At 49.2% G+C, this 15,890-nt stretch overlaps 1 protein-coding gene across 1 annotated transcript; it reads left to right on the top strand.

Annotated features, from left to right (window-relative positions):
* Positions 1-23: 23 nt before the first annotated feature.
* CNGA2 (cyclic nucleotide gated channel subunit alpha 2) lies at positions 24-10,737 on the top strand. The gene is made up of 6 exons (XM_005285699.5): positions 24-273; positions 2,176-2,286; positions 2,950-3,123; positions 6,300-6,407; positions 7,505-7,611; positions 8,714-10,737. The coding sequence occupies exons 1-6, from the start codon at positions 161-163 to the stop codon at positions 10,135-10,137; spliced, it is 2,037 nt and encodes a 678-aa protein (XP_005285756.1). The 5' UTR covers positions 24-160; the 3' UTR covers positions 10,138-10,737.
* The last annotated feature ends 5,153 nt before the right edge of the window (positions 10,738-15,890 follow it).

Genomic DNA, 15,890 nt, shown 5'->3' with positions numbered 1-15,890 from the left:
AACAGCAGAAGCCTTCACGAGTGCTGTGTACAGGGGGTGGGGGACAGCCCTGCATGGGATGTGATACGTGTGTGCCATATATCTTTCAGCTCTTAGTTATTTTCTGCTCTTTCCTGCTTCCTGGGGCAGGGTTCATGCCGGCGGCTTTCTCACATGGAGGATGAAGGGACAGAGTAATGGTCTGAAGAATTCGCCTGCCAGCCGCCCCCCCCGGTTGTCCGTCACAACCAGTACTGAAGATGATCCGGAGCGGACTGAGCTCAGCCCTAGCAGGTCAGGCTGCTCTTCAGTTTGGAACAGGAACGGTTTGCTAGAGAAGGGGAGTCTATTAGTAGGGGTTAAAGGACAGGTGGGCCTCAGATCCCTTCGGGAGGTATCTGTCCCTCTCAGGCATGGCATAATAGAGGAATCTGGACAGCACAACCCAGCTCCAGGGGAACTTAAACTGAAAGTAACCAGAGTGGTATAGGGAACCTCTAGTCGATATGGGAAAAGTGTGTGTGTGAAGGCGTGTCCTGGACACCCAGTTTTGAAGGGGGAGCAGAGCTATTCTGCTGGCTCAGCCTGGCAGGCAGACCAGATAGTGTCTTGTTAATGCTGCTCCCGAAGATAAAGGCTGAGCCGCTTTCTCTCAGGCCAGAGAGTGGTGGGTCCTGCAGGAAGAATCCAGGTAGGAGCCTGAGGGATACAGCTTAGATTTGGAGTTCCAGTCTTGGCTGAGGAATTGGGCAGATCCCAGGAAGGCTCTGTCTGGGTCAGGCAATGCCCACAGTATGTGCCCTGTGTTAGAAAAGGGTGCAGACACCACCTACTTAAAATGTATTGGAGCTTTGGGGAATGCCCCTGAGAGATCCCAACCTCTCCTACTGTAGTCAATAACATTGAAGGTGCTATCTGTCTTAGATACTTATATGCCCCCATTGATATAGTAACAAGTTGGTCAGATTCAATACCTATACACACTGATGCCCAAGAACAGTTCGGTGAGAGAAGAAATTAAGGCCTAGTTACAGAGTGGGAATACCTGTTACTTTGCTCCGCAGGGAATGTTCAGCTCCAAACTACTACTGAGAAAGCCCAAGCGTTAGATGCACAAGGACGGTAGTTTTATATGGACGTGAGCCCGGGCACTGACTAAGAAGGAAGAAAGATGCTAATTATCTTTGAAAATGAAGTGTTGAGATGAATTTTGGGGCCAGTAAGGGAGACTGACACATGCAGAAGCTCTAATAGGGACCTGCACGAGGTCTGTGGACCAAGAATAGTAAATGTAGTGAAGAAGCCCCAATGATTTTAGTGGGCAGGGCACATGGTTAGGATGCTGGAAGGCAGGCGGCTGAGCCTGTTGTGGTGTGCAGCCTGGTGGCCGACCTAGCGGAAGATGGAGAGTGGTGGGGGGCAAACTGTGAGAGCAGCCAAGGACCTCTGTGCTCTGTAGAGCCAGGGAGGAAGAGTAACAATAATATGCTAGTATCTGAGCACTACATAATCATTAATGTATTTACCCTCGCAGACGTCTGCGAGGCAGGGCAGTGCAGTTATCCCTATTGTACAGATGGGAACTGAGGCACGGAAGGCTAAGTGACTTACCCAGGATCACACCAGCTGTCTCTGGAGGAGCAAGGACTTGAACTCCTGTCCCCTGAATCACAGGCTAGCACCCTAATCATTGGACCATCCTCCCTCTCAGAATCAGGGCTTTAGCAGTGAACACATACCCCAGGGGTTGGTGAAACCAGTGAGTATCCAAAGGGAAATCCAGACCTCACTGTGCAAGCAGCCTGGTCACTTTACTCCAGCTCCTCCTGGACACCCACCCTATTCTCCACCGAAAGCCAGGTGGGCTCACGTGCTTGGAGGGGAACACTGAGGAGATGATATTACCATGAGCAACATCTCTAGGCTGAGTGGAGGAAATCAAGGATTGAAATAACAGAGAGGATCCCTCCTTGCTTTGTTCTAGCATAGATGGATGAGGGGAAGTCCATGTCTGACTGAACTTGGGGACCCTATGCAATCGCACACGTCAAGGAGCACAGGCCGGGAAGCGGGAGGGCAGGATCTTGATGATGTCAGGTCTCTTCTTTTCTTCCCTCAGGGTCTAGTTCATCTAAAGTAACTGATGGTGAACACCGAGCAAGCAGAGAGTTATCTGATCTCTTTTCTCTTCTGCAGAGCCCTGTCTGCAGGTGATGACACCTCCTCGGAGCTGCAGAGGGTGGCTGCGTTGGACAATGCAGATCAGCCAGATCGCTCCAGCTTCCAAGGGAGAGGAGCTCTGTCCAGGTACTTGTGCCTGTAGGATGTAGCCAGGCATGGGATGAAGGGATGAGCACTGAGTACTGTTCAACCACCACTGCTTTTGCAGGGCTGTGTGGGGTTCCAAATGACCAGCATGTTCGGGCCCAGCTACTCTGTGCTTACAAAGTGAAGTATTAACCTGTCACCTCTGGCAAATCCTTTTCCAGCTGCACTGGGCCAAGTGGCTCTTTTACAACTGTGGCCTTTTCATTCACCCCCTGTAGAGGTGAAATTTTCCTGGCTTAGGGCCTAATCCTGTGCTGAGCTGAGCTCCCTCCTGTCTCGCTGCATTCAGTGGGAGTTGGGGACGTTTGGCACCACACCAGATCCCATTGGCTTTACGGGGGGCTGAAGATCTTGGATTCAGACTTGCTGGTTTTTGTACAGGTTCACCTGGCATGTAATAAGTGTGTCCAGCTGTGTGGAGGGCTAGAATGCCGAGACAGTGAGCCCAGGGGGCTGGAGGGTGCTCATGCTGTATGTCCATGGTTTAGAATAGGCATTTGGCTTAGGTGTGCACAGTCCACCAGCACCCATGCAGCTGCACTTGGGACCACACAGAGACACCTATGAACAACGTGCTGGCTGGGAATGTGTTTTCTGTCACGGCACAGACTCCTGACTCTGGCTTCTTCTCTCCCTGGCCAGGATAGTCCGACTGGTCGTGGTGCTCAGAGACTGGGCTAACAAAGGCTTGCGGGAGGAGGAGCAAAGGCCAGACTCGTTTCTTGAGCGGTTCCATGGGCCGGAGCTCCAGACGGTGACTGAAGGAGATGGCAACGCCCAAGGGGACCAAGAAAACGACGGCAGCAAACGCAAAAAGTAGAGTGTGTTTTTCTCTAAAACGTCTTGGCAGAAAGGGAAAATGTTTCTTGTATGTGGTAGACCTCTTCCCCCCCACCCTCTGGGCTCCTCTCTCCCACGATGAAGGGGGCTAAGTGATTTGATTGTGTGCCCTGATACAAGCAGAACGGTTGCATGAACGAGAGGTGACTGGGGTCACCATGCTGTGCTATGTCAGAGGACCAGACCCAGCTCGGTTAACTCTGTTTCTGAACAGTTTGGTATCAGTGTGTTTACTGTCTGGGCCCTGGTAGGGGAAGTGTATACAAGTTGTTCCTGATCCATTGCCCAGACATGGGCACCTGCACCTGTAGTTGGTGCGTACCCTTTACTCACTGTCTAGTCTCACATGCCATCCCTGATTCTGTACTAGACCCTTATACTAATCACTTGTATCTGCCACAGTGCTCACAGCTGGCACATCCTGATCACAGGGTCTCAAAGCGCTTTATAAAGGTCTGTAAGTCATAGTGTCCCCATTTTATAGAAGGGCAAAACTAAGGCTTATAGCACTGGTTTGCTATCTTTTCCATACGGTGGCCCCCTTTTCTATATAGGACCTCCTTCCAATCTAGCCATGACCCCTCTTCCATGTCGCAATATGGGAAGGCAGTGTGGCTGTTCATGATCCCCTGGCTGAGAGCCCCTGGTTTTGAATGTTTAAGCTCAAATCAGAAGTCTGAGGCAGAGTTTGAAATGGTCTCTCTAGGCTCCCAGCTCCCCAACCCAAAGTGCAGCTATTAGGCCCAGCTACCTCTCATCAGCAGTAACTCCTTCCAGGAGGAACTCCTCGGGGGATTTTGACAAAGTGCGTGAGTCACTCGGCTGATGCTGTATTTGCATCATCTGCAGGAGAGGAAAGGAAGTGTGTTCCTTGCCCAAGCCTTCTGCCAGAACATACTTTGTGAGGGCTAGTTCTCTAAAAGGCTCTTTCAAATCCAGTCCTTTCATCTGCTCTACACACACTCACATAGTGAAAAACAGTAACCTGGCTTTTCTTCCTCTCTATAATTAAAGGGCAAAGCTCATTGACTAGTCTGGACCCCTCCATTATAAATGGTAATTAGAACACTGAGAAATGATTGTTTTCTGCAGGAGAAAAATATCAGAGGCTTGTATCTGAGACTTTAATAGCCAGAGAAGAAAATGTTCTGCCCTGCGAGGTTAAGGGTATCTTGTTAATTATCAGAGGCAATAGGCTTAGAACTCGAATACAGAGAGATGGAATTGGAGTATATTCTGAAGGGGTAAAGTGAGGTTCTTCAACCAGAATGAGCTCTGGACAGGGGGCTGCCACCTTGCTGAGGTTTGGCTTGCAGGCAAAATCTGTCTGCATCTGCTTGTTGTGGTGCAACAAAATGTCACCATAATGTTATTTGACAGGATGGCAAAGACGGTGGTTGTTACATGTTTGCTAGCTTGAAGTTCTGTGGGGCCATTACTCCATTTGAAGATTTGTAAATTCAGGATGGTCCCACAAAATTCAGGATGGGTTCCCTGGCCACCTGGTGCACACAGGGATGACTAAGGGTGCGGGTTTCCCATTTCCATCATTCTCTAGGGAGAAATAGCTCATTGACCAGAGATTGGGGACAGAGATCAAGCCACTACCTGTCATGACATTGTCACTAATGTGATGTTGTGACGGAGCATTTCGGCATCCTCATGCAATTATTTCCCCTTGGGGCTGACTGATCCATGATGACCACCAGGGGTTCATAAAGCAAAATGGCATCCTCCATACATCGTGACCCTGCAGGCGCCATATGCGATGTGTGGAGCAAAATGATGTCCTCCACACTCAGGGGTGCTGGAACAATTTTGTATAGTGGGGGTGCTGAGAGCCATTGAACCAAACTGTAGACCCTGCATATAATGGAAACCACTTCAAGCCAGGGGATGTGGCAGCACTCCTAGTTCCAGCACCTATGTCCACACTAGGGATCAGTGCAACCCCATCTGCTGATGGCACAACCCCATTGGGGTCGTGACCCACAGTTTGGGAGCTGGTGGCTTAGCTGCTTCTGAGATCAGCTATGTGATGTGCAGACACAGTAGAAGACAGTCTGTTTCTCTGAAAACTCTTGACCCATTTTTAGAGCCATGTTGAACAACCACCGTTGTTGTGGCCCTACCAAAACCATGTGAGTACCTGCTCTCCAGGCTTTGCCAAATGCGTTATTCCTAAAGCTCGGTGCTGTGCAAAATGCGTTATTCCTAAAGCTCGATGCACGATGCCTGTGCTGTGCAAAACCAGGGGCATAAACAAAAGGCCAGAAGATGCTGGTTTTGAAGGTGGCAGAAGCAGCACTGGAGGGTGAGGGAACTGGCAATTGCCAAATGGAAAACAGTGAAATTTGTTGGGAAATGAGTTGTTTTCTATTTCTGGGAGAGATTTTTGTAAACTCAAAGGCTGTGGGGAATTTTGTCCTCTTGGCACAAAGCGAAAGAGAGACAAGCCTATCAGTTCGGAAGCAGAGTTTCTGTCCCCTCTCTCCTCCAGTGAAATCTAGCAATTGCAGCACACACATCTTACTGCTCAGTCCCTAGATAAGCAGGATCAAATGCTTGGGAACAGTTCAAAGGCTGGACCCAGCAATTCAGTGAGCAGACTGCAGGCAGCATAAAGCAGAATGGAAATGGCAATTCCATAGTACTAGCTGCCACAGAAACCTCTTTCCTTCCTTAGTGTGGCACCTTGTATGCCCCTAAACTGCATGCATTTTATTCTGCCCTAATCAGTACTAGAGTTATAAACTATCTCAGAACTGTATCTATTATACTGACACAAACTGTCCCAGCATTCTATATGAGAGAGCATGTTGTCTAGTGGTGGCAACAGCAGCTTGGAAATCAAATTCCTGATTCTGCCACTGACTTGCTGGGTGACACTGGGCAAGTCAGTCAGCTGCTCTGTGCCTCAGTTTCCCCATCTGTAAATTGAGTGAGCTCATTTTTTCCTACTGCAAAGGGGTGTTGGGTGGGGGATGGTTAACTGAGAAACCTTGGCAGGTTCTTAGTGCTCTTTAGATGGAAGGGGCTCAGTGCTGCTTCCACAGTGCTGATATAATTAAACCAAACTGTAATTGATGCTGCTTGTGCCCTTAACCACATGCAGTCTCGGACGCCCTAGTTGCCTCGGTTTCTATTTTCAGGAAGAACTGGGAGCTCTTTGTGGTGGATCCTGCTGGAGACTGGTATTATCACTGGCTGCTTGTCATTGCAGTGCCCGTCCTTTACAACTGGTGTTTACTTGTGGCAAGGTGAGTAGGGAGCATTCCAGGGCAACTCTGTTCTGTAACTCTTCCACCACCATAGATGCCATCTCTGAGATCAGCATCAGCCAGCTGAAAACTGGCTTATGTCTTGCATTGTTTGTTTCTGAGGCTGCTTATCACTGGGTGGCTGGCCCATTCAAAGGGAGGGAGGGCTCGGCCCACCTGTGGTACAGCTGATTTGCCTCCTGGGGCAGAGAGGATGAATTAGATCACGTGAGAGGTGGTCATGTGTCTAAATTAGAGGTGTGGTGGGGGGAAGTAGTGGTCAGTAGACAGCTGGAGGGCGGTGACTGCAGAGTGAAGTTGAAGGAAGAGTGTTTCCTGCAGTGGTCCCTCTGGGAGGGAGTTGTGGCTGGGTAGAAAGCCCTGGTTGGAAGTTTTGCTTTCCTTTTGGGGAGAAGGCAAAGAAAGCAGGCCAGGCCTTGCATCTTGTCCAGCGGCTCTGAGAGCAGTAAGAGACGGTACCTCGGGGAGGTGGGGTTGTGCTGGGAGTAAGACCGGGGTGGAAGTCTTTTTGGGTTCATTTTTGAACTTTATGCTAATAAGCCAGACCCCCCAGAAAGGCTGTTGTTGGACTTCTGAATGTTTTGGGAATATCTGAGGAGTCCAAGGAGGGAAACTGAGGCAGACCCACCCTGGCCACGCGGGGGCACAGGGGAAGTGCTTGACCTTGTTGCATCAGTAGCAAAAAATCCACATTTTTCTGTTGTCATGGCTCTGGAAAGGTAGAGCCTCTTCCATCTAGGTTAGCTGCATGTGCTGGGTTGGTAACAACTGAGTGTGGGGTGGTGGAGTGGCATTATGCTGTTGCATGTAGGAGGCAGTTTCAGTAGCATTACTGCTTAGCTTAGAGGAGGGCAGATGTCGCAGACAGGATGGACTTAATTTCCGAGGAGTGAGGGAATGGCTGGCAATTGTCAGAGATCAGCCCTGGTGGCCACTGGGACACCACAGCCTATAGGAACCCAGTATCCGCCTTTGTTCAGTATAGGTGATGGGGTTGAGTTGGTTTTGGTATCTTGATAACACTCTTTTCCCCCTCCCCACCCCCCCACAATTACTGCCATGTGCTTCTTCTGCAGAGCCTGTTTCAGTGACCTCCAGAGGGACTATTGGATCCATTGGCTGGTGCTGGACTATGTCTCGGACTGTATCTACGTCGCTGATATTGTCATTCGGCTGCGCACAGGTGAGCAGAAGAGGCAGCCTAGCCTGGGAAGGATTTGTTTTAATGTTATCACCTGAGATTTGATAGAAGCTGTGAGGGGCTGGCCTGATCTGGGGCTCCTTTAGGAGGAGTGGCTTAATCCAGTGATTCTCAACCAGGGGTACATGCACCCCCTGGAAGACATCTGCGTACCCTCAGATTACATCAACTCATCTAGATATTTGCCTAGTTTTACAACAGGCTACATACAAAGCACTAGCAAAGTCAGTGCAAACTAAAATTTCATACAGACAATGACTTGTTTATATGGCTCTATACACTGAAATGTAAGTACAATATTTATATTCCAATTGATTGATGTATTTTATAATTCTGTGGTAAAAATAAGCCAGTAAGCAATTGTTCAGTACTAGTGTGCTGTGACACTTTTGTATTTTGATGTCTGATTTTGTAAGCAAGTAGTTTTTAAGTAAGATGAAGTTGGGGATACACAAGGCAAATCAGACTCCTGAAAGGGGTACAGTAGTCTGGAAAGGTTGAAAGCCACTGGCTTAATCCATACCTCGGTGTTAGCTGGCAGGAAACGGCCTCTGGAGAAAGAATCTCATTAAAAGCTCTGTAAAATAGACTAAGTTTCAAAATGAAAGATTCATCATCCACAGCTTTTAACTTCACCTGTGGGTAATTTTGTACAATTATTCATATGACCATTAGTGTTCGGGCACAGCTTTAAGTCTATGTCTCTGGTTTGGTATCTGTTAAGTTAATGAGTAATCTAAATGGAAAAACGGTAGAATTTAATGTTCCCAGAACGTAGCTGGCTGCTTTGCAATTTCTGTCTGTCACTGAAGAGCTCTGATCTAATTCACTATATGCAGGGCAGAAATATCAGTATGTCCTCCTATCTCTCTGTGTCATCAGAGTAAATTCCTAAGTAATACCTTTTTGTGGCTTTTTCCAGATGAAGCGCTTGAGGGCTGGCAAAGGCTTGTAGACTGAGCAGATCAGGCGGAATTAGAAATATTTTAATTACTATATGTGTATGTTGGTTGAATGCAACCCCAAAGCCAAGAGAACAAACATATCTGAGCCAGGATAATTCTTCCCCTTGTTTCTCTGGTAGGTTTTTTGGAACAGGGTCTGCTGGTCAGGGACCTGAAGAAGCTACGGGATAACTACATCACCACCTTACAATTCAAGCTGGATGTCCTCTCCATCTTGCCAACAGACCTGGCCTACCTTGCAGTGGGATTACATCAGCCTGAACTACGCTTCAACCGGTTGCTGCACTTCTCCCGCATGTTTGAGTTCTTCGACCGGACCGAGACCAGAACCAGCTATCCAAATATCTTCAGGATCAGCAACCTGGTTCTCTACATCCTGATAATCATCCATTGGAACGCCTGTATTTACTATGCCATCTCCAAGGCCATTGGGTTTGGGACGGACACCTGGGTGTATCCCAATATCACCGACCCTGAGTATGGCTATCTCGCCAGAGAATATGTCTACTGCCTCTACTGGTCCACTCTGACCCTGACCACCATTGGGGAGACCCCACCCCCAGAGCGTGATGAGGAGTACCTCTTTGTCATTGTTGACTTCCTCATTGGTGTCCTGATCTTCGCCACCATCGTGGGGAATGTGGGCTCCATGATCTCCAACATGAATGCCACCAGGGCAGAGTTCCAGGCCAAGATAGATGCCATCAAGCACTACATGCAATTCCGCAAGGTCAGCAGGCACATGGAGGCCAAAGTTATCAAGTGGTTCGACTACCTGTGGACCAACAAGAAGGCTGTGGATGAGCGTGAGGTCCTCAAGAACCTCCCTGACAAGCTGAGGGCAGAGATTGCCATCAACGTCCATCTGGAGACTTTGAAGAAGGTGAGAATCTTCCAGGACTGTGAGGCTGGTCTGCTGGTGGAACTAGTGCTGAAGCTTCGACCACAGGTTTTCAGCCCAGGAGATTACATTTGCCGGAAGGGGGACATTGGCAAGGAGATGTACATCATCAAGGAAGGAAAGCTGGCTGTGGTGGCAGACGATGGCATGACACAGTATGCTTTACTCACCGCGGGAAGCTGCTTTGGCGAGATCAGCATCCTCAACATCAAAGGGAGCAAAATGGGCAACCGGCGCACGGCCAACATCCGAAGCCTTGGCTACTCCGATCTCTTCTGCCTGTCAAAGGACGACTTGATGGAAGCAGTGACCGAGTACCCTGATGCCAAGCGGGTCCTGGAGGAGCGTGGCCGGGAGATCCTGATCAAGGAAGGGCTTCTAGATGAGTCTGCGGCCGCAGAGAGCTCAGAAGGGAAGGACACTGAGCAGAAGCTGGAGAGGCTGGAGTCCCACCTGGACACGCTGGACACCCGTTTTGCCCGGCTCCTGACTGAGTACAATGCTGCTCAGCTGAAGCTCAAACAGCGCATCACTGTCTTGGAGTCCAGGGTAAAGCAGTACAACCAGGAGGAATTCTTCTCCGACAGCTCAGACAGCTCCCTGGAGGAAGAAGAAGCAGCTAAATCCAAAGGACAGGAGTGAGGGCCACAGATGTCAGCTCTGGCTGTGTGTGCACGGTGCTGAGATGGTATTTCCAGGAACGCATTGCTCCCACTGCCTTGTATGAGACTTATCTCGAACCCATAGAAGTGCTGCTGCTGGCCTTAGATGGCTGGGAACTGAGTAGAGAGCAGTCAGGTGACTCCAGTAGCTCTCACTCAGGTTTATCTCTCTCCTTGCTGCCTTTATCCAAGACCTCACAGATCAGTAAAAGCACAAGACTGACCTCTGCTGCTGCTAACATTTCCTTCAAGCTCCTTCAGGGAGCCTGCTGTCCTCTTTCTGGCCTTAGAGATCGGGACTCCATTAACTCAGCGCCTTGTACGTGGGAGTCAGTGAGGACTTCTGGGCCCTGGCATTGCCTAGGTGGGGGTGCATAAGCATTGATGTAGTCAGAGATCTTCACTTCTCCCTTTTTTGATGGGGCTGGTGAGGAGGATGCCCTTTATTATCTTACGGGAATGCTGGTCCTTCTAAACCGCAAGGGAGAAACTGAAGCATAAACCAGATGCTCATTAATGTATTTTGGTATCTGCTTTTATAACACACACACTATGTTATGTAAATACTTCTTTTCCAGTGTCTGAGTCCATATGTTCAAGAGACTAAAACCTAATGGGGGGCGGGAAGGGGGAATCCAGCCATAGCCCTATCTGTCTGCAAATGGAATGTCTTCTGGTTCAGCATAGCCCTGTAGATCAGACTCATGATAGCCCTGAACAGGAGATGATGGCAGAGGATGGTGGGGATAGGAGAAACCTATTCCTTACTTTACCAGGCTGTATTTTCCTGTATGAACATCTTGCTTAGTAGGCAGAAACACTCGTGTGTGTATTTAGTACTTGGTTCATGAGGTTGAGGAGCAATTTTCCTGGATGCATTTTCCTAGGTCATGCTTTCCTGGAGAATGGCCTTTTGCTAGGCATTCTGTTCCCGAACTGCTGGGTACAGCGGCAGCTTGAATTTTACTTGGGCTAGAGAAGCCTCCGGTGACATTAGCAGTGTGCTTGGGGCTGACAGCACCTGTTCCTTTAGGTGCAAAAATAAGAATCTCTCTCTCTCTCTCCCCCCCCTCCTTTAATCATGTACCAGGGATGCATGTTCTAAAGACACAAAGCTGTGGCAAGACCCAACTACCTGCCTTTTGTTTACAGTGGGTAACTCATAGGGTGTTAGCAGAGCCCATGTATTTTTCTACATGATATTCCCCTTTGCCAAGCAGCAGGTGTCAGGGCTTTGCAGATCAGTTTGGAGGAGGAATTGGTGACCCAGGGTCAGGGGATGAAATGTTGGTCCCCTTGAGGTCTATGGCAAAACACCTGTTGACTTCACTGGGGCTGGGATTTCACCCCTCGTGTATTCTTGGTGTAACTGTTTATTTACTAGCTGTTTCCTTGGTCACAAACAGCAGCCAGGCAACTCCCTCTTGCAGCAACCTCACCTCTGCTCTGTCCGTGAGAAGCAGCTGTGCGTGGCCTCTGCCTCTCTTAGAATCTTGCTGCTTAAAATGCCATTCCCTGCTCTGCCTCAGCTCCTGAGCTTCAGCTGGGAAATCCCCTAATCCAAGCTCCCCACACGGCCTTCAGCGGTGAGCCTGGGCACCAACCCTGCTTAGGAGAAGTGGCTTTGTGATACAAAGGAACCTCTGAAAGGTTTCTTTGCCCATCAGCGAGTGCTTTGGCCTACACCCTCCCTGTGTGGGTGTGATAACAGTTTCATTCTGACTGCTTATATACCAATAACTCTTATCATGCGGGATGGGCCATCTGCATCCTGCATGTCTACAAACTAAGCATTCTGGGAGTTGGAGCCCCCAAAGGATCCTGTAACATCACTGTACTTGCAGAACCAAGGCACACTGGGTGTGTGGACTGCTATCCCACTGCTCTGAACTAGCTAATGCCCGAGTGCTGTAGTCCCAGTAAGCCTATAATGTCCCTGCTGCAGAAGCTGGGCATCCTGGAGATTGTATGCAGGTTAGATGGTTAGTGTGTGTGTGTCTCTGCAACTTGACAGTTTTCCCCAAGCCACAGCAAAGGATACTTACCTGTACCCCCATGTTACCAATCTCTGAGGAAAACCCCCTTGGGAAACATGATCTGTTAACACGGCCCATTTGCTCTCTCTGCGACACAGAAATGATGTGCTTCTTTCACAGGACTTGCATAGTTTTGCTTCCTGTTGTATCTCAGTGAGCCAAATTCATCCCTCCATTGAAGTTAATGGAATTTTATGCCAGGGTTGGATCTGGCCAGAACACAATGAAGTTAATAGGATTTGAAAAATATATCAGGCCTCTGGAGGTGACAGAGCCATCTTTCCTGCTGATGCAGTCCCGATGACCCCGACTTCAGCTCCTTCACATAAGAAGATCCAGTTTATCTCACTTGTTTATTGCTTTTATCGTTGCCATGCTAGTCAGGGTCACTCTCCCTTCCCATAGTGGACATTTAGGATGGGGGGCTGCACAGACCCATTAGAACAGAAGTGGTGAGCAGAGATGTTGTAGAGATGTGTACATGCCTCCTAGTGACCTCACTGCACGCTTCCAGATCAGAGGCCTTATTTTTCAGGGCAAATGGAGAGGTCTCTGACTCCAAATGGTTAATATCTTGTCAATTTCCATCAAATTAATGTAAACTCAGGATTAGTCCGGCCCCTCCCTGGAGTTGAATTTTTCTATGAAAAGCTGCATTTGCCAGTAGGAAAGGTCACATTTCACCCTGGATCTACTCTGTGGACAATTTTCAAACACTTGTGACATGAGCAGTTTTCACGTGGGAGGTGAAAATGGGTCACTTTTCACGCCTCTGTACAACCATTCCCATCATGTCATTCCCTTGTGGTGGAGTGAGAACTATGTCTGTCTCCCTAGAATCCAGGCCCAGACTGAGCCAAAAGGCCTTACGAATCCTGTCCCAGTTGGTAGCGTGGGATCAGGTGCGCCTAGTTAGCTTGGACACCGGGCCAGCTCCAGGCACCAGCTTAACAAGCAGGTGCTTGGGGCGGCCAAGGGAGAGGGGCAGCACCTGCGGCAATTCGGGGGCAGCCGGTCCCTTACTCCCTCTAGGAGCGAAGGACCTGCCGCCGAACTGCTGCTGCCGATCGCGGCTTTTTTTTTTTCCCCAATTGCTGCCGCCGGTGGCGATTGCGATTGCGGCTTTTTTTTTTTTTTTGCTTGGGGCGGCAGAAATGCTGGAGCCGGCCCTGCTTGGACAGGAGCTTTGTCTTCACCCTATAAAATCAGACTCCCTTATTCCCGGTCCCTGCACCTTCACACCCTGGGAACTTAGTACGTGTATTAATCTAGCACCTACAGACTCCTAATGAACCTGGGGCCCCATTGTGCTAGCTGCTCTGCAAACACAGAGTGAGAGTCTCTGCGTGACATCTAACCTAACCAGACAAGACAGCTGGCATGGGGAGGAGAAAGGAATCTTCATGCCTGTTTTCTGGATGGAGAACTGAGGCACCGAGAGATAAAATAGTTCACACGGGGTGTCTGGGTGTCAGAAGCTGAATCTAAATCTTCGGAGCTGCAGCTCCATACCTTAACCACTAGGCCTGCCTTCCTCTGTCTTGGTGCTAGCTGCCTCAACTTCTTTTTGGTCCTTTGTTGTACAGCAGCTTTACTAGGGTCCTCCTGATGTGCTCAGATGTTATGGTGATGGATACACTGTAGGAGCCTAGATAGGGAGAATGCAGAGTGGGCTCCTGTCATCCCTCTCAGGCTCACCCCAGCTGAGGTCTCACCCTTGGAAACTTCTCTAGAGGGCCTGGTATTTCCATTAACTTTGGTCCTGCCTGGCTGCTGCTTTAGGCTTAAGGAAAGAACTGTGTAAATGAAGCCTTCGCTTTCTTTTATTGCTGCTGTAGTTGGGCAAGGAGATGGAACAGAACTAGGCGGGAGCACAGGATGGGTTGGACCTCTCCTTGTACCCCCCCCCCATCTTTGTGTTCCTGTCTTAAGGGCAAACCACAATGAGCCCATAAGCCCCCAAAATAAACTGCCATATGGCCTCCCCAGCCGTGTGTACCTCTATGTTGTGTCACTGCAAATGCAGGCAAATTTGTAAGTCCACACCCCTCCCCTAGAAACAGCGATTCCCTGGCCAGTTTGGATGCTGTCACCTTATGGATGCATGGAAAGAGCCACAAGAGGGTGCTGTGAACCACAGAACTGCACACAGACCTGGCTCCGTGACAGGGCAATGCTAAAATGGGGACAGACTGGAATAACGAGAGAGAAGTAGAATGTGGGTCACGGGTTCATCCCTGAGCTCTGGATCCTTCCACCCTACTCAGATATCACCCTCAGGAAATTATCTGATTCCTTCTTCACCAGACAAGGAAGCTGTTCCAGCCGAGGGGCTAGAGATACGCTGAGTCAGTCCCATGTTCTCATTGGAGATCAGAGTGTCCGAGCGGGAGCGGGTGGCAGAAATGAAGGGATGCAGCTTAAAGGAGGGTCTCAGGAGCATTTGCTCAGACAGGCCAGTGCTAGGTCAGAGGTTTCCTGGAGATTGGGGCAGGGAAGAGAGAGCTTTAGTTCTGAGCTGGCAGAGATGCTGAGGGACCAATGATGGGGAGCAGAGAGATTTGGTTTCAAGGGGACTAGCCCACAGCTAACTGACATTTCAGCACTGGGACAGTGGCTGCAGGGAGCCTAGAGAGGGCTGGATTCTGATGCCTTCAGTAATAGACATTTCAGCACTGGGACAGTGGCTGCAGGGAGCAGCTACAGCTATAGTTAGTTCCAGGGAAGCTAGCCCTGCAGCCCTGACAGCGGATAGCAGCTAACAGTGTATTTTGGCTTTTAGAAAAAGCAATCTTTAATCCAACATATGAATCCACTTGGGAAGTTTGAAGCCTTTAGACAAATTACCTCAGACGATGATGTTAAGAATTCTGAACAGATCCCACCAGGAAATCACAGGGTGATGAACTGCTTGATGAGAATGTTAATGAAACAAACACCAGCTTTAGGGTTCTCCAGTGAGCAGGATGGAGGTGGGTTTGCAGGGAAAGGAACAATGGCACCGATGGACCGACAGGCAGCCCCTTTCCTAGCAAAACAGGCAAATGGAATTGGGGAGAAAGGGATTTAGCAGCTCGGTTTGAAACGTACCTTGTCCCCATTAGGTTTGTTGTTGTTGCTAATGGGGACTAGGAATAGATGAGCTGTGAGCTTTCAACAGTCAGGGTGCTCTACACTGCTCTCTACAGTGCCTCCTGCTGGGAGAGGATGGGAATATTGGCTGAGAGCTCTTCATAGCCAAGGCTCCTAAACCACCCCGTACAGTGGCTCCTGCTGGGGAAGACTAGAACTAGAGCAGCTGTGAACTACCCCCATCTACTCTATGGCATTCACCAAAGCACCTCCAGCCAGCAGTGATTAAGGTTATTGTTAAGGTTTAGCATCCACCTAGCCCCAGGTACAGCCCGTCTGTGCAAGACCACTTCTTAGGCTGTAATATCAGTGTGTTGTTGACATTCTTCCTTCTGCACCTCTTCAGTGGGAGGTTATTTTTGATTAAATTCCTTTTCATTAGCACACGGAGCGCAGCATCATTTAACAAGCCCCATTTCCACCCCTCAGGCAAGAGGACGTTACACAATGTAATCCCTCAGTGTAGGCACATACTAGAACAGGGTTATTCTTCCTGAGAGAGTTAAGAGGATGACAGCAAATATTTTGCCAGTTTGCCTTCAAGAAAAGAGATGGGTAGGGAATG

This window comes from Chrysemys picta, chromosome 9, assembly GCF_011386835.1.
Source record: "Chrysemys picta bellii isolate R12L10 chromosome 9, ASM1138683v2, whole genome shotgun sequence".
NCBI lineage: Eukaryota > Metazoa > Chordata > Testudines > Emydidae > Chrysemys > Chrysemys picta.
The sequence above is the reverse complement of the archived record's forward strand: the minus strand, read 5'-3'. Positions and strand labels throughout refer to the sequence as shown.